The sequence below is a fragment of the Miscanthus floridulus genome, chromosome 14 (genome assembly GCF_019320115.1).
Source record: "Miscanthus floridulus cultivar M001 chromosome 14, ASM1932011v1, whole genome shotgun sequence".
In the NCBI taxonomy this organism is placed as follows: domain Eukaryota; kingdom Viridiplantae; phylum Streptophyta; class Magnoliopsida; order Poales; family Poaceae; genus Miscanthus; species Miscanthus floridulus.
This window is the reverse complement of record NC_089593.1, coordinates 28979174-28998327: the sequence shown is the minus strand read 5'-3', so window position 1 is coordinate 28998327 and position 19154 is coordinate 28979174. Positions and strand designations below refer to the sequence as shown.

Below are 19154 nucleotides of genomic sequence, written 5' to 3'. Positions count from 1 at the left end.
TGTTCCTCGGTTGAATGCTCTGAAGTTCTTATAATGGGATGTGCAAGAAGAGGGAAAGAGGTAGGAGAAGAGTGGTGAAGGACTGCCCGAATGAAGTCTCGCGAGTCCGTCCCAATGGAAGGGAGACCTGGCCACCCTTATATAGAGTCCGGAGGCCAGGCTACATACAAAGAGAGAGGTTCTCCCGACCGAGTAGTCGTGAGCCTGAGGGAGGGGGAAACTAGTAAGCTTGGCTTGCAAGGAAGGCCATCTTGTCCTAGCTTCAGCGCACGTCCAGGCGTGCTTGTTGTCATGGTCTTGTGCCCACATTGTAGCATGGCGTGGCGTGATGCTACAATGCTAGTTGTGGCGGCACTATTGGCATGGTGGTGGTTCACCAATTGTCCTATGCGATGTGATCTTGTCGTGTCCTTTGTCATCATCTCATGTTCTCCAGGTGGCGTTGTGGCGATAGTGAGGGGGTAGGTAGCCGCCCCTAGGTCGTCGATCGCCTTTGCTGGCCATGGTGCCGGTGGCCTCGATCCCGAGCCACGGGGTCGAGGTCATCAGTGGCTTGGCCGGTCTTGGAAGTCAAGACAGGGGTCTTGCGCCCCATGTCGTAGTACGTAGGGTCGTACGATTGTCTTGTCAGACCGTATTTGGACGGTGGGTCGCCGTAACGGTCGTCACCACCTAGCGGTGTTGTCTTGTCTGCGCAGCGTGGCGCAGGAACGGCGTCTGCCCTGACGTGACTGTCCCCTCGGTCCTGTGGGAGTGAGTGGAGCGTGCCTGTCCTTGTCAGGGCTGGCGTTCCTGATGGAGCCCAACCTCTCCCCGTTCTTTCGCAGGGGTCGAGACGGAGGAGAGGTCGTGCGGTGGTGCGTTGCGTGCAGTGGAAGGAGGGAGAGGTCGTGGCCAACCACCTGCCTTAGTGCGTGGCTCAGGCCCGTGCGGCTTAGATGGGCCACAGTTGCTAGGCTTCTGCTAGCTTGGCCGTCGTGGGCCGTCCAAGCGGTTAACTAATCAATGTCTTGAGATATCCGGAGTATCATAACCCCGATAAATATGCATTTTCTTTTTTTATATCCCAAGTCCTTCTCCATCTCCTTCAGATTTGGTGTGATATGTTTTCACCCTATATGTTATTTGAGATAATGAAACTGTCGGGAGAGAATATATATGCTGTGAAAATACGAGAAATAAATGAATTTAGAACCGCTCTTAGAGATGCTCTTAGTTTAAGGCCATCGGTTATAAATTATAAGTCACTTTGGATACTTGTAATCCTATTTATAATTTAGGAGCTATAGCATGAAAAACCTTCTATTTATTTCAAGAGATAAATAGTACCTTTGTACCTAAAAATCTACAATGACTTATAATTATCTCCAGAATGAATGCAGGAGAGAAATATATAGAAACTGGAAATTATAAGTCCATCCGTTCTAAATTATAAGTCATTTTAAAATTCATGTATTTCTCATATTTATCAGTTCTAAATTTTAATCCATTTTGGATAATCATTTTTCTCTACAGTACCATTTATCTAGACAAGGCATATATTTAAATATATAGTAAAATCTATATAACTAAAAAGTAAAAAAAAAGAGCTATAATTTAAGATGGATAGAGTAGCTATAAAATAATCTTTAATAAAATATCTTATACGACATCACAGAGGGGCTTTTATTTTTGGACGGTCTGGGTTTAGCCGGTTAGCTCCATTTCCATATAAAAGCTATTATAAGGCCGTCTCCAACAGGAGATCTGTTGTGGAACCCAAATTTAAAATGGGTCTCCAACACAATATCTATAGTCTCCAACAGAATACTTATATGGAAGACCCATTTTATGTGTCAGGAGAGGCATAACTCAAATCTGAGTATCCTCTCTCGTGGAGACCTATTTGCAGAAAGGGTTGTCTTTTGGGTCTGGTTGTTGAAGAAGACCAAAAATAAATATAGAATCCTTTGCCTGTAGCGCTACCAAAAAAATAAATAGATCTTATATTTTAGATCACGTCGGAGACTGTCTAAGTTCCACGGGAAAGGATATATACGGAAACAAATGGAAAAGGTTTCCAAAACCCAGAACGGATCCGGAAGCCCACCAGTCAGCGGGAAGTGGAGCGAGCCACGCCCTCTCTCCGTTATGGGCTGGGACACGGAACGAGCCCATAAAAGCCCCCGCGTTCCGATCCAGTAGTAGCCCCCCCGCCGCGCCGAGCCGACTGGTTTCCTGGACCTCCTCGTCCCCCTAGGTACCCAACTGCAAGCCCTCTTCTTCCCTCCCTCTTCCTCCTCCGCGCGGATTGATTGCTGGGTCTGGGGGTGTTTACAGTGATCGCTGGCTTGGATTGGGCCTTAAACTGTATGGAGGGCGGGTAGATCGATCGTCGATGGTGTGTGAGTTGGGGTTTTCTGTGCTTGATTGCATTTGGTTGGCTGGTCCGAATCGCTGTATCTCTCCGTAGGGTGTGCGTGCTTATTGCCGTGGTAGGAAGGAAGCTGCTCGATGATCGTCGTAGCTCGCTCGATCCTGAGGTTTAGTTTCGATCGGTTTCCAGTTTATGTTTTGCGCCTGGTATAACCAACGCTATGTGGTTGGAGAACAACATCATCAGATGAAACAGTATGCAATTTGTTCTCGAACCGAAGAACATGCAATAATTTTAATACGGTGATTTCTGAAATTCTTTGAATCTGTTTCGTGTAAACTTACTGCCAGAATTTCCATCCCATGCTATCCGATCTGCTTGCTCTGTGTGTACTCAACAAGTGTGAGTTGTTATTGCCACGGGCCGCGGTTAGAGTTGATCAAGCATTTGTAGGGCGGTGCAACTAAATAATGTCATATATATATGTGCTTGGCGAAGAAGCACATTTGGGATGGGATATTGGCATATTGCTTTCTGCTAGCAGTTCAATCCTCTCTTTTTTTTTCTGCATCGTCCTCTTTTGTTGACAAGTACACTGCTTGCTTCCAGTGGCGGACCCAGGATTTTAGAGTAGGGTATGCCCATGGCAAGAAAATATTTGGATGAACAACATAAAAAGCTCACAAGAGCCAAGACATTTGAATTTTGATTACCTCTGAACATAGCAAAGGCCAAAGGGATTTGAATTTTGATTACCTCTGAACGAAAAAATCAAATCGAGGTACTGGAGCAGTCGGGCTCGCCGGCTCCTGCGGCTCGGGTTGTGCCGAGCGAGCAGCTCTGGCTCCGCAGCTGCCGGGGGGAGCGGGGCGGCAGGGGGGGGGGACGGGGGGCGCCGGCGCCGCAAGCGGCAGCGCGGGCGGGCGGCCTGGCGGCGGCGCGGCGCGATTCCGCGTCCGTCGAACTCGAACGTTCCAAGCTACTGGCTGCCCTACCCCTACGGCAGCCTCCTGATGGGTTTGGGGAGTGGGGAATTGGAGATTAGGGAGTGGGAAGGCCAGACTGGCCATTGGGCCGTCCAGTTAGGTGTGGTCTGTGGGCTGCTTTTCAGTTAGATGCGAATTACAGGCAGAAAATAGTGAAGAGTCGCAATTTTGAGACCTTAACTATATTGTACATGTATATACCTCTAAGAACTACTAAAATTTTTCCCAAAAATGTTGGGTATGCCCGGGAATACCCGGGCACAACTGTAGGTCTGCCCATGCTTGCTTCCCGACTATAAAGTCTGTCATATTTAAATAGCTAGCTTGCAAACATGAATTTGTGATTTGGATCCACTTCCTGAAACCATTGTTATTTCATACAACGACTGAGTTCTGTGATACTGATGCTCTGAAAGAAAAACGTGATGTCAATGCTCAATGTATATTCAACTTGTGCAAATATCTGTGACGTTTTCACTAGATAGATAGATATATTGCATTTCATAGCTTTTATCTAAACCGTTGTCTGTGTTATGGTTTGACTACACTATATCTGACATGATTGTATTTCTTCCAACCATTTTAGCTATTATTCTCAGCAAAGCATGGGTGATCCAAACAGCAATGACTCTTCCATGGTGCATGGCACTGAGACCGTGTTCGAAGATTGCGAGATTTTCCTTGGTGGCAATGAGATGGTTGATGGCTGTGAGGCGATTATCAGTGACAAGATGGGTCATGATGCCGAAATGATCCTTGATTACAAGATGGTCGACATCCATGATAGCAAGGTGGATCCTGGTGGTGAGATGGTCCCGTATGACCAAACAGTCCTCCATTGTAATCAGACGGTTCAAGGTAGTGAGATAGCTAGTGGCAATGTTACCACTGGGGTGAAACCACCAACCTCATCAAAACGCCGAAGAAAGACGTCCATGGTCTGGGAGCATTTCACTACCGAAGATTCTGAGGGATGCACACGAGCGTGCTGCAAGCATTGTAACGGAGTATTTGCATACAGTTCTGGATCAAAAATGTCTGGCACTAGCCATCTGAAGAGGCATATTACCCAGGGTCATTGCCCTGAGATTAAAGTTCAAGAACCTACAGCAGGAGGGACAGTAAATGATTGTCAGGGTACTGAGGAGAAGCCTTCTAAGAGGCGCCGCCGCACACGTACTGGTTACGCAAATGCTCCATTCAATCCGGACCGCAGTAAATCATACCTGGCGAAGATGATCATTCTGCATGACTACCCACTGCAAATTGTACAACAGCCAACCTTCATATCCTTTGTTGAGGGCCTGCAGCCTAGTTTCAAGGTGGTTAATACAGACGCAATAGAGGCAGAGGTTTATGCAGTTTATCTGAAGGAAAGAGAGAGCGTGCTGAAGCAAGTTGGAAATATTCCTGGAAGGATAAATCTCACAGTACAGTCTTGGACCACTAGCCAAACTCTTGGATATGTTTCGCTTGCAGGGCAATTCATTGATTCTGAGTGGAAGCTGCACCGAAGAATGCTCAACTTTGTGATGGTCCCTTGGCCTGGTTGTTCAGAGAATGCAGTTTCTGAAGCTATCAGCAGAAGCCTTCCTCAGTGGAACATGACTGACAAACTCTTCACCGTTACTGGAGATTATGATTCCTCCTCACATGATATCTACAGTTTGAATTTGAGAGAGGAACTCTCCAGAAAGAATATTCCGATGCTTGGGGGGCAATTTTTTGTTGTGAGGTGCTATGCCCATATACTGAATGCTGCTGCAAGTGATGTCACTGCTTCGGTTCAAAGTGTCATCTACAAAATCCGTGAAAGTATAAAGTTCATAAAATCTTGTGTTAGCCATGAGGAGATGTTTGCTCACATCATTTTGCAACTGCAAATTCCTAGTAATCAGACCCTATGTCTAGACATTAAAGCCCAGTGGAACACCACCTATCTTATGCTGCTGGCAGCTCTGGATTATAAGCAGGCATTCACCATGCTGGAGAAATGTAACGATAACTATAATCAAGCACCTTCGGCAGTGGATTGGGAGAAAGTCGAGTTTGCTTGCAGGTATTTGAAGCTGTTGTATGACTCTGCGAACAGCATTATGGCAACAGAAGATCCAACTGCCAACATATTTTTCCATGAGGCTTGGACAATTCAGAGAGAGATTTCAAATGCCACAGATCATCAAGATTCTATTTCCAGTACAATCGCAAAAGGCATGAATGAGATGTTTGACGAGTATTGGAAAGATTGCAATGTTATGCTGGCCATTGCTGTTGTGTTGGATCCCCGTTTCAAGATGAAGATTGTTGAGTTCAGTTACTCCAAAATCTATGGTCTGATGAAGGGCGCTAAGTACGTCAAGTTGGTGGATGATGCTGTACATGAGCTTTACAAAGAGTATATTAGACAGCCACTTCCGTCGACGCCAGCCCATGTTGAGCAGGAGGTCACTGGCGCTCTGCCTAACAATAAGAACAGCATTCCAACAGATCCTACTTCCACTGGCAATCTACTGTCAGGCTTCGACATCTACCTTTCAGAGGTAGCCCTTAGCCAGATCCCAAAGTCAGAGCTAGATCAGTACTTGGAAGAAGCCCTGGCCCCACGCATGCTGGAGTTTGACATTCTGAAGTGGTGGAAGCTTAATGCCGTCAGGTACCCAACACTCTCGAGGATGGCCCAAGATGTCCTTGCCATACCCATGTCCACGGTTGGTCGTGGCAGCTCTGTGTTCGCAGCTGGCACTGAAGCCAAGATGCTTGACGACTACCAGAGCTCACTGCACCCTGAAACCTTGGAGGCACTATTCTGCGCAAAAGACTGGTTACAGCATTCCTCTCCTGCTGCTCCATAGACACCCAGTTTTGTGTCGGTGAAGAAGCGAAGACGAAGAGGGTTTTCAAGTAGTTCTAGTGGTAGCTGATCTTTGCATGTCGAAGTAGCAGGCATCTCTGTAAGATGGTCGTTAGGAATGTTTTACCGGCGGGTTATATCGTTGGCTGCATGCGTGATCTCTATCCCCTTGACTCGGTGAATTCAATTAGTTGCCGGTAGCTTTTAATTTTCTGTGTTCTTGGCCTGGTGCCATGCTTGCATTTGTTCTGTTACGTTCTTCAGGTTTTCATATCATATCCATTCCATCTCTGGCGTACATAACAAAAAGAATCGCAACATTCAGGGATGCTGCTGCTTGTAAATTATGCTCGTCCTGTCCCATCCCAGCCCAGTAGTGCTATGTTTATCTGTCTGTTAATTAGGATCACCATATAATTCTGTTCCTAGTATTTAAAAGGCAAATGATTCAGTTCTTCAGCTGGTTGAACAAATAGCATGTCTTAGTGATTTGAACCTCCAAATTGTGATGAATCTTCTGTTAATCATGAATAGCTTAACTTTGTACCACTAAATAGAAGTCGCCGAGTCCATTAGGACATCAAGCAAAAATATACAGATCAGTTCGACATCTTTTTCTCCCCATGTTTCTTTTGTTATTCATCGATTCATTCAGTCAAATCCAGCAGCCATCTAGTTAATGGTTTAGCAACGTATCCATTCCACCTCTGCCTACAACTAAAGGATCAATAGGAATGGAGCTTACAGCAAATTATCACTGCAAACTTCTCGAACTACTGGCTCAGGAGTCAGCACTTCAATCTCAACATATCATTTCGAACACCATGGAGCCTTGCGAATTGACCACTACTGAAATATCTTCACTGGGCCAAAATTCTTTCCACTCCAAACTTCAATGCAGCTACAAAGGTGTTCTTTCAAAAAAGTTCTTCTGAGAACCTTTTCCAAGATCTGATATTTGTACGGTCATCTTTCTGCTCACGGAGTCGATGTTGAAGAACGCGAGATAGATTTCTCCTGCACCATTGAAGATAGCTCAGAAAGAACATGTTTTCTCATGCATTACCCAAAAACAGAAACAATATGAAATTGTCATCATTTGAAGGTGAAACTGTCTCGATTGGGAATACAAAATATATCAGACCACTAAATCTTTAGTTTGCAGTGCAATTCATAAGCTATGAATGAAAGGAGGAAAATGATGAGAATGTACTGCTTTTCCTAGGCTTATATGAAGCATTAAAATGAAGTTCTGACAAATTATGTGTGCATTTTACACATGTTATGAAAGCCCGTCTTTGGTGACCACATACTTCAATTTGATTTAAGCGAGCGGCTTGTTCGCTGGTTGGTTTTTGAACTGGTTTGGGCTGGCTGGTGCTGGTTTGTTGTGAGAGGAAAACACTGTTGGCTGGTTGGTTTGGGCTGGCTGAAACCAACAAGCGAACGGGGCAACTTGCCCAGAAACCAATAACAATAGTTTTAAGACTTTTACTTTACTGCAGAGTGCCAAAAATATTAGTGAGAATGCAGTCTGTATGAGAACTTCTCGAGACCTAAAACCAATAACTCAAATATGGATCGCTGTTGGTGGCAAAGACACAGGTTTGAGAATTTTGTATATTACTTAGGCCACATTAACCATGGCTGCTTCTTGGTTCATATATAGAACCAGAGGTCTGCTTCTACAGCTAGAAAGTAAAACAAACTTGCAACAACTAAAGTAGAGATAAGATGCTAAAGTAAAGATAAGATGCCATGACATAGGCACTAACTACTACTACTTATCCTAGACATGGAGCTCCAAAATATCTAGGACACTAGGCTTAAACTTTCAATTCTCCCCCTGAGCCTTGTGTGGCGCCTTTGAAGTGATTTGAACCATCCCAATTCTGGCGCAAAACTCTTGGAACTTGACCCGTCTAAGTGACATGGTTAGGAAGTCAGCAAGTTGATCCAGGAAACCTTGGGTAGTGCAGACCGTAATCGAGAGTACCCGCGACGTAACGTAGGATCCTCTCGACAGCCTGTGGATGCTCCACTATTGGCCGCTGCATGAACCGACTGACGTAGCCGACGGCAAACAGCAGGTCCAGCCGGGTGTAGACGAGATAGCGCAGGCTGCCGACGCTGCGTCGGTATTGCATGGCATCCACCTCGTCGGTCGTGCTACCGCGGCTCAGCTTCAGCCTCCACCGTAGGAGTGTGGGTTGGGTTGCAGTCGATGAGCCCGCCCAGCTCGACAATGTGCTTGGCATAGGGGGTTTGGCGATGGAAGATGTCGGCACAGTCTTCATGAACCTCGATGTCGAGGTAGAAGCAGAGGAGACCTAGGTCGCTCATCTGGAAGACGGCCTTCATCTGCACCTTGAACACCTCCACTTCGTCTTCATCAGCGTCGGCAATCACCAAGTCATCGACATAGACGCCAACGAGTAGGAGGGAGCAGCCACTGCCACGCCGGTACACGGCAGCTTTGTGCGTGCTCTGCTGGAAACCTATTTCTCTGAGCGTGCCATCCAGCTTAGTGTTCCACGCGCGTAGAGCTTAGCGCAGGCCATAGAGCGCCTTGCGCAGGCACAGAACCATTCCTTCTTGGCCGGCGACGACGAACGTAGACCTCCTCCTACAAGTCGCCATTGAAGAAGGAGGACTTGACGTCCATGTGGTGCACGCGCTAGCCTTCCTGTCGCTAGCGTGAGAATGCGGACAGACTCCATCCGTGTGACGGACGCGAAGGCATCATCGTAGTCAATCCCCTCTTGTTGGACGAAACCGCGTGCCACTAGCCTTGCCTTGTGCTTGATGGCCACCCCTTCTTCGTTTTTCTTGAGCTTGAAGACCCACTTTAGGGTGATCGGACGGTGGCTAACTGAGAGATCTACGAGCCCCTAGGTGTGGTTCTTTTCCACGGCGTCCATCTCCAGATTCTAGCTTCATCACGGTGCACCACGCCACATCGCCATCTACCTCGATGAAAGAGTAGGTCTCACCATCGTGCGTCAGGTGCAGCTCCGCCCTGACGTCGTGTTGCATGAATCCTAGTACCGGCTGCTCGCCGAGGGTATTGTTGATGGTGCAATAGTGCAGAGGCATGTCGTCGTGCGTGACATTTACACCGTCCTTGTCATCCTCCAATGATGTGGCGTATGCCACTGTGTGTTGCTTGCTGTTGGCTGGAGATGGTGTTGGAACAAATAGGCTTGGCCTAATATAAATTCAGAAATTCCTATGAAGAAATTTCAGCGGCCCATTCATATATGCAAAGAGGGGAAGTGGAAACTCTTTAATCCCACCTTGCTTGTCGAAGTGGAGGTAGCCATACTTAAATATAGAAGTCTGTTCCACTTCCTCATGTATAGTGTGAGGAGAAGAAAGGAAGCCCACACGCATGCTCGCTCGCCTCGCCTCGCCGGGCCACCTGCGTGCACTGGTGATTAGGAGAGTAGGTCTTAGGAACCTTTCGTGAAAAGGCCATGGAAGCATGCAGAATTACCATTATATTTTATGGCTTGCTAGTATATAATATATATATATATATATATATATATATATATATATGGTTTCAGCATTCATATGCTACATTGTTGAAAAGTTATATGAGTCTTTTTCCAACGGAACAAATAGTGCATCTTTTCGACTTTCGAGCTAGGAGTTATGGCCATTTTAGTGGAGGCTGCACAGGTTGTTGGTGGCTACGCGAGAATGAAGGAAGACTCTTCAATTTCTCCACCAAGATGATCTTTCACTTGCTTTTATTTGTACTTATGTTCACAACCAACTAGGAGTAAGGATGGCAGTGGGGCGGGTCTGGACCCGAAACCCGTGGGTTCCAGACCTGGTAGGGGCAGGGACAGGTTTGCGGGTTCGGGGACCCAAAACGTGGCGGGTCGGGGGCGGGTTTCGAATCTCCCCCGTGGGTGTCCGTCGGGGACCCAAAATTATAAGCAATCCAGTAAAAAAAGCCCACCATACATGGCCCATGTAACCTATAACCTAGGTATATAAGCAGCCAGCCAACCATTCGAACACCTGCCCCGATCCCTTCCCAGCCGCCCGCACCAGCCCCGACCCTTCCCAATTGTCCGCAGCACTGCATCAGCCAGCAGCCCAGCGCGCAGGAGGCCAGGGTGCTGGCGCACGGCGTGGTAGAGGCCAGGCGCGGGCGTCGTAGGCAGCTGCGGCGGCAAGGCATGCTATGGCACGGCGTGGCTCGCGTAGGCGGCCAGGCGCGTTGCGGCGTGGCGCAGCTTGCGCAGGTGGCCGGGCGCGCGGCGCGGGCACACGACCCTCAACCCCACCGCTACTGAGTCGAAGAGAGCAGTCACAGGTGGAAGCTCGCCAGTCGTCTCCTCTCGCATCCCATCCGGCCATCCGTCTGTCCCCAGGTTTTGGGGAACTCGTCGGGTTTCGGGGACCCAGCGGGTTCGGGCCCGGGAACAGATCTTCCCCCAAAACCAGATTCAGGGCGGGTTCGGGTTTCGTTGTTGGGTCTCAGGTGCGGGTCCGCGAAGGCTCCACCCGCCCCGAACCTGCCCTGTTGCCATCCTTAACTAGGAGTGATGTTCCTAGTATAAATAAACCATGTAATCCAATCCATCATTTGAAGGGAGATGATATTAATATGATTTGAGAATTGAGCATGGCTCTTCATTGAGAAACCCGTCGAGTAATCTCCAGTGCTAGTTGATCTTGTTTAGTGATCTCCGAGTGATTCTAGTTTTTATCCTATCCACAACCACATACCCTTCCACGAGCCAATCCTTATCATTTGGTATCAGAGCTTAAGGTGATGGATGGTTGTCAATGTCATTGAGCAAACTCCGACAGTGAGCGTGATCACCATGATGTGATCCTCAAAGCTTTGGGAGAACAAATTCACCAAGTGCAAGAACGCCTAGAGTGTCTTGAGTTTGCTGGTCATCATGAAGCACTTTAACAAGAGGTTGGTTGTCATGATGCTACTACCCGTGAAATTTATGGTCAACATGTTGCTCGTCATGATCCTACTCTTGGGGGTGTTTGAATCCATGGGCTAAAGTTTAGGGGTGTCACATGGGGATGTCACATCGAGTATTCGAATAGTAATAATAAAACAAATTACAGAAGTCCTCAGTAATCCGTGAGACGAATTTATTAAGCCTAATTAATCCATTATTAGCACATGTTACTGTAGCACCGCGTTGTCAAATCATGAACTAATTTGGCTTAAAATTTTCCTCTCGCAAATTAGTCTCAATTTGTGCATTTAGTTTCGTAATTAGTCTGTATTTAATACTTCATGCATGTGTCTAAACATTCGATGTGATAAGGACTAAAATTTAGGAGGGGGAAACAAACACAGCCTTTTTTATGCAACTCTTTTCCATGTTGATGGTTTGCATCATAGAGAGAACTCTTTTGATTATGATTGTTGCAATCAATGTGGTCATGGAATTATTGATTCATATGGTAAATTCAAGCGATGGTGCTATTGCATTCCATCGGTTTATGATGAACTAGATGATCTCTCAAGTGAAGCATATATAATTTAGAGCATGGTGATCTCTGAGTCTATGCTTCATTCGTCTTGTGCTGATCATGAAGGAATTATATATCAAGTTGATGGCCTTTTAGTTGATTCTTTGATTCAAGATGGTACAACTTGTCATCATGGTCCTATCATACCTATCTTGCAGAGAGAACGCGAGGTTTGTGATCATGGTTATGTTCCCTACGTGAACATCAACAGTCATAGGATTTATGATTGTCATCTTGCCTTCAGTAATCATGTAGAGGATATTTCATTTGTGATTCCATTATGGAGCCACGGTTGTGCAAGAACTAGGTACAAGGCAAGAAAGAAAAAGAAATGAAAAAGGTGATTGGAGTGGACTTGCAAGAATTCCAAGATGGAGTTGGCATGCAGCAATATTAGTTAGGTTACACCACCGATATATTACGTGTAAAGGATCTTACCATAATGGGACTCCTAACTTAACAAAGGTCGACATCACTATCATAAAACCTCCAATCAATCTGAACTCGAGGGCCAGTTCTTTTTCAATAGGGGAGGATGATAAGGCCATGGAAGCATGCAGAATTACCACTATATTTCTTGGCTTGCTGGTATTAATATATATGGTTTCAGCATTCATATGCTACATTGTTGGAAAGCTATACGAGTCTATTTTCCAACACAACAAACGGTGTATCTTTTGGACTTCCAAGCTAGGAGTTATGGCCATTTTAGTGGAGGCTGCACAGGCTGTTGGTGGCTGCGTGAGAATGAAGGAAGACTCTTCAATTTCTCCACCAAGATGATCTTCCACTTGCTTTTATTTGTACTTATGTTCACAACCAACTAGGAGGGATGTTCCTAGTATCAATAAACCATGTAATCCAATCCGTCATTTGAAGGGAGTTGGTATTGATATGATTTGAGAATTGAGCATAGCTCTTCATTGAGAAACCTGTCGAGTAATCTCCGGTGCTAGTTGATCTTGTTGAGTGATCTCCAAGTGATTCTAGTTTTTATCTTATCCACCACCATATACCCTTCCACGAGTCGATCCTTATCATTTCGTCCTTGCAATCCTACACCGAGAGAGGACGAATAAGGTTTTTTGGAAGCGCTCTTCGCGCGACTGCTCCCAAATTTTACGACTGGTCGTCTTCCATCCAAGTTAGGCGGCGCTACATCCCGGCATATTCATCATCAACAGCTCACCTCGCACCACCACCACCAGCGACAAAAGAGTCATTGTTGAACTGATCGCCAGCATACTAATCTTGTTGAAAGCGGATCGCATGACTCTAATGACAAAAGAGTCATCGTCCACCGGAGCTGCCTCAACCACGGGCATGGCGTCACCCTATCCTGTGCACGCTTTGGAAAAGGCTCGCCCATAGCATCACCCCAATCCCTTGCGCGCTTCAGAGAATGCTTCCCCACTCATGGTGGTGGCGAAGAGTGAAGATGTAGGTGCATATCTGAGGTTTGGAGAAGACAAGGGTACGTAGTGGAGGGTTGAAGTCAATGGCGAAGCGGAACCTTACGCACGCCAAGTATATAGTTCCTATGAGTAGCGGTTCGCCCTCCCCTAAACCGCATGGAAAACCAATGGCGAAGGGGAACCATGTGGAAGCCGAAGCTCTCTGGGTTGGTTAGCGGTTCGCCTGCTCCAAACTGATCGGCGGCTATGGAAGGAACCGAAGCGTTCATCTAAGGACGTGTGCCTTTAAAGGATACTAAAGGGGAATGTGAATGGAAGATGGGGGAATCCATGCGAAGGGATGTGTGCAGCTTCTCACCCACACATATTTGACTGACCCATCGTAGTTAAGATCGGCCAAATCTAGGCAGAGATGACCTGACCCTTTCCTTGTGCTCATGGGACAACTAGATGAGGCTATTTCAGCGTACACCAAAGAAAACATGTGTTCACATGAGTATTGGTGTTTCTAGGAAATAGGTGTGAGCTCACATAACAAGTGCCCATATTTCAAAATCAGTGTATTTCTGCCAGAATATGGTGTTTTGCTAAGGAATTGATGTATCACAGAAATTGGTGTGGTGATTATATAACAGGTGTACCGAGGCTAATTGAGCATACATCAAACATAATTGGATTGATGTTTCCAGGAAATAGTTGAGCCCACATAACAGGTGTTTTTTGATAAAATAGGTGTACGACCCATATTTCAATAGTTATCACAAAATACGGTGTGTTTGCCAAGGAATCGATGTATCACAGAAATTATAGGCAGCTAAATAGCCTACAAAATTTTCTGCACAAACTCATAAACACTAGAGAAAAGTAGTTACTCTACACAACACTAAAACAACTAAAAAAATCTAGCTACCACTTCAAAAAACTAACAAACTTACTATCAATTCATCAATCAAACAAATTTCTAGCAACCAACACACAAGCAAGAGAGATACCACAGTAGACTCATTCAATATTTGTCTGATGACCATAGCAACTCCAATCTGTCAGTTAAGTACTGTTAAATACTAGAAAACAGTAATGCTATATACAAACAGTCCACAAAACCATTTGTCTGACAAAACCATTTGTTCGTTTTTCAGTTGCCAAGTTGAAACATTGTTTTTTTCTATATCTTGGACTTCTTTCGCCTCTTTCAATGTTCCATATTCTTGGAATTTGCTTCTTGCTCAGTCTTCTTTTCCCCCACCGCTTTCACCACTTCACTTTTCTGCATCTCATTTTCTTTGCTAAGGAAAGGTACAACAGAATGTGATACCTACAATTTCTTAAGGAGTCCTGTAAATTAAAATAACAAAGAGGTTACAGACAATATTGCATTGGTCAACGGGTTTAAAAAAGGGTGATACACTCACAACACTGGTACTGAGGGCCGAACTCCCTGCCATTGTAGTTCTCCACAAAGACATGGCTATTAAGCCATTGTCATTTGGAGGGATCTCAAACTCATTGTTCAAATTAACAGCTTCATGCTCCCAACCAACAATATTTCAGGCAGTTCAGGTAGTAGATCTTCTTTTCCAAAACATTGTTGGTTGGGAGCATGAAGCTGTTAATAATTTGAACAGTGAGATTGAGATCCCTCCACATGACACTAGCTTATTAGCCATGTCTTTTGTGGAGAACTATAATGGCAGGGAGTTCGGGCCCCAGATACCAGTGTGGTGAGTGTATCGCCCATTTTTAAACCTGCTAACCAATGAAATACTTTCCATAACCTCTTTGTTATTTTAATTTATAGGTCTTCTTAAGAAACTACAGGTGTCACATTCTGTCATACCTTTTCCATAGCAAAGCAAACAAGATGTAGAAAAGTGAAGTGGTGAAAGTGGAGGAGGAAAAGAAGTCCGAGCAAGAAGCAAATTCCAAGAATATGGAACGTTGAAAGAGGAGCGAAAGAAGTAAAAGATCTAGAAAAACAATGTTTCAACGTGACAACTGAAAAACAAACAAGTGGTTTTGTTGGACAAATGCTTTTGTGGACTGTTTGTATATAGCATTATTGTTTTCTAGTATTTAACAGTATTTAGCTAACGGTTTGGAGTTGTTGTGGTCATCAGAGAAATACTGAATGGGTCTACCGTGGTATCTCTCTTGCTTGTGTGTTTGTCGCTAGAAATTGGTTTGATTGATGAATTGATAATAAGTTTGTTAGTTTTTCAAGTGGTGGCTAGAGTTTTTAGTCGTTTTAGTCTTGTGTAGAGTAACTACTTTGCTCTAGTGTTTGAGTTTTTGAAGAAATTTTTATTGGCTATTCAGCCACCCATAATTTATGTGATACACAGATTCCTTAGCAAACACACTGCATTATGTGATCGATATTGAAATATGGGCCGCACACCTATTCTATCAAAAAACAGATGTTATGTGAGCTCACAATTATTTCCATGAAACTCCAATCCTGTTCTGTTTGGTGTATGTTGAATTAGCCTTAGTACACCTGTTATTTTATCACACATCAATTTCTGCTATACACCGATTCCTTAACAAACACACCATATTCTGGCATAAATACATTGATTTTGAAATATGCATGGGCATCAGTTATGTGGGCTCACCTATTTTCTTGGAAACACCAATACTCATTTGAACACCTGTTTTGTTTGGTGTACACTGAAATATAGCCTCATCTAGTTGGCCCATGAGCACGGGGGAAGGGTCTGGTCATCTCTACCGGTAGTTGGGCTAGGAGTTGGCCGATCTTAACTATGATGGGCCAGTCAGATCCGTGTGGGTGAGAAATTACACACATCCCTTTGCATGGATTCCCCCATCTTCTTTTTATGTTCCCCTTCAGTATCCTTCAACTACACACGTCCCTAGACGAACGCTTCGGTTCCTTCCACGGTTGCCAATCGGTCTGGGGGAGGCGAACCACTAACTGGCCCAGAGAGCATCGGCTTCCACGCAGTTCCCCTTCACCATTGGCTTCCATGCGGTTTGGGGGAGGGTGAACCGCTACTCATAGGAACTATATACTTTGTGCACGCAAGTTTCCCTTACGCCATTGGATTCAAACCTCTACTACGTACCCTTGCCTTCTCCAAACCTCTACTCGTGAGCAAGCCTTCTCCGAAGCGTGCGCGGGATAGGGGTGATGTCGCGATGCATGGAATCAGCACCACCAGCGACAGAGACGAGGATCATTGGCACAGGATGGTTCGTGTCGATGCTCACGGGGTGGCCAAGCTCCTCGCCGCTGACGAAGACAGTGATAACGACGATGAAGAGTAGAGGATTAGGGTGGTCGATGCAGTCTAAAGTTCTTTTGTTTATCTCTTTATCTTCTCTGTACGGCAGCCTGTAGTTCTTTTTAGTTCGGTTCATTTTAGAAATTATTGGCTATCTGTATGAGTGTCGACTTTTATTCTATTTTAGTGTTTTCAATTCCATATATTTAGCTATTCCGAATAATGTTTTCGATTTCATAAGTTACCTCAAACTGAATGAAACTCATGTCTGTCTATAAGACTTTGGTCTGTTTACAACTGAAACTCATGTGTTCTTGGGTTCTGTTGTTAACCGCGGCAAATTCTTCCTGCATGATAATTTACAACTCAAACCGAATGCTGGTGTGTTTTGATCCTTTGATTCAATAGTTAGCTCATAGCTTCTATTTTGTGACTGTAGCAATGGTTTTGTTGGTGCAACAAAGGATTAGATTTTTTTGCTTTAAAAGGACCTGACTATAAAAACCTTAAATGCCTAGAAGTGTTGTCAATTAACTTATCTTTGCCTAGGTTGGTGATTTCTGGTTGCCATCACAGCAAGTAGCTGTAGTTTTTGCTCCTGTTTTAATCTGTTTTGTTTGACTCATGCGTTTTGTTATGCAATGACACGTGTCAGTATGATAAGTGACTTATCTTTACTTTGAAATTAAGCTATTTGCAGCCACCAATTCACCATTACCTACTGGCCGTATTCATTAGTTGTTGAGGCAATAGCAAAATAACCGTAGTTTTGTGTTGTGCTTTCTTATGGGCTGGTAATAGAGTATTGGAATTATTAATCCATGACACAAACGTTGTTTATTAAATCGGGTTTCATTAGTTTTTTTTCATCCAAAAAGATTAATGAAACCCGATCTATCATTTAACCAGTAGTTTGTTAGGTACTATGCTTATTATTTTTTCTAGATTATTGCCTTCTTGATCAGATAGCATGCCCAGCCCAGTATTGGAAGACGCCTGTAATGTGTTTACTGCAAAGCACAGAATATGGGGTGATCAAGGGCAGTCTTCGGTAGCAAAGTGAAAGGTGTTATTTATACCCATATTGGCAAAATGACAGGAGCCTGGTGATATCTATTTCTTCACAGAATCACAGTCCAAGTCCATGACAATGTCCATGACATTGGAGGAATGCAATGGCTTCTTGAATGGTGGCCTCATGACCACAGAGTTGTTCAGAACAGCAGAACAGTAACGAATTGCTTTTTCTCTCTGATTGTGATGCAAGTAACAGATTTAGGGGAATTTTGCTGGCATCTGACCTAGTAAGTTTTCCACATCAACTTGTGTAGCATAATGATTTTGCTCAGTCCCATAATTGTTTTACCATGAGTGCAGTCCACCTTCGACATGAACTCTCCTCCAACGAACAAGACAATACAGTGCCGCAGCATAGTGCATTGGTAAAATTAGTGAATCATAACCTTAGAGTTTGAATTACCATGCAGCCTTTTGTATTACTTACCGCAAAGTATCATCAATCTCACTCGCCATTAGAACACCTATTTTGAAATACGGGAGGTGTTAGAACACCTATTTTGAAATATGGGAGGTACACCTATTCTAGGTAAAAGTACCAGTTATGTGAGCTCACTTCTATTTCCTGGAAACACAAATCCTTACAGGAAGACTTGTTCTGTTGCTCGGGGATAAATACACTAATTTTGAAATTGGCACCTATTGTAGGAAAAACTCATGTTATGTGGGATCACACCTATTTCCCGTAAACAATGGGAACAAGTCGCCATGTACAAGTTCCAGCTGCTCCTAGGCTCGATAGATCGCCTGGTGTGGGAAGGGACACCGCTTCATCTTTGTCAAGACGCAGGTGTCGCGGATCTGCTCCACGTGTTCCACGCGCAATATGCCCCGCACCATCTCCTCGCTGCCGAGCTTCTTCAGGGCTTCGAAGTGAAGGTGCCCGAAGCGCTCATGCCAACGCCAAGCCTCGTCGTGGTGGGCAGCTAGGCAGAGAGGCTGAGCTACCTACATGTGTAGAACGTACAACTCTTTCCTTGATTCACCTTGGTGAGGAGGAGGCGGCAACGGTCCTCGATGCCAAGCACCACGGGATCAATCTCCACTTGCAAGCCACTCTCATCGAGCTGCTCAAGGCTGATGATGGAGTTCCTTAGCGCGGGGATGTAGTAGACGCTGGTGAGGAGCCGGTGCTCGCTGGTCTTGGGCGTGAAGACAACAGAGCCGATGCTTTGGACTCTACGGCGGAGGCGTCTCCAAACTTGACAGAGCCACACATGCCGTAGTCCAGGTCAGATAAGAACTGCTGCCACCCGGTCATGTGGTGTGTAGCGCCGCTGTCGAGGTACCAGCCATCGATCTTGTCGTTGCTCAAACTGTTATCGAGGAAGGCTGCGCGCAGCTCGTCGAGGTGGAGGACGGTGGTGGCCAACCGTGAGGAAAGGGGAAATTTTGAACTTTTTTCTCCTCGTCTGCTTTTGGCCGTGGCTCAATGCTCCCATGGAGTAGGAATAGAGTTGGCTCATCTTCCTCTTCCACCTGCGCCACGTGGGCCTGGCCGCCGTGCTTGGAATGTCGGCTATCCTTGGCCCAGTGGCCTGTCTTGCCGCATTTGAGACAAGTGTCATCCCGGGTCACTCTATGTTCCCTGGTGGCACCGTATCCGCGCCTGCACGCGGGCGGGCGCCCTTCTCCTTCTTGCATGGATGGCACCGGTGGCCACTATATGAGCCTATGGACTCCCCTTCTTCTGCTCCTTCT

General features: G+C 45.4%; 1 protein-coding gene across 1 annotated transcript; it reads left to right on the top strand.

Moving 5' to 3' along the window:
- The first annotated feature begins 3947 nt into the window (after positions 1–3947).
- Positions 3948–6379, top strand: LOC136505978 (zinc finger BED domain-containing protein RICESLEEPER 2-like). Its single transcript, XM_066501106.1, has one exon. It carries the CDS (start codon positions 3948–3950, stop codon positions 6192–6194), a length of 2247 nt encoding a protein of 748 aa, XP_066357203.1. The 3' UTR covers positions 6195–6379.
- Positions 6380–19154: the final 12775 nt, after the last annotated feature.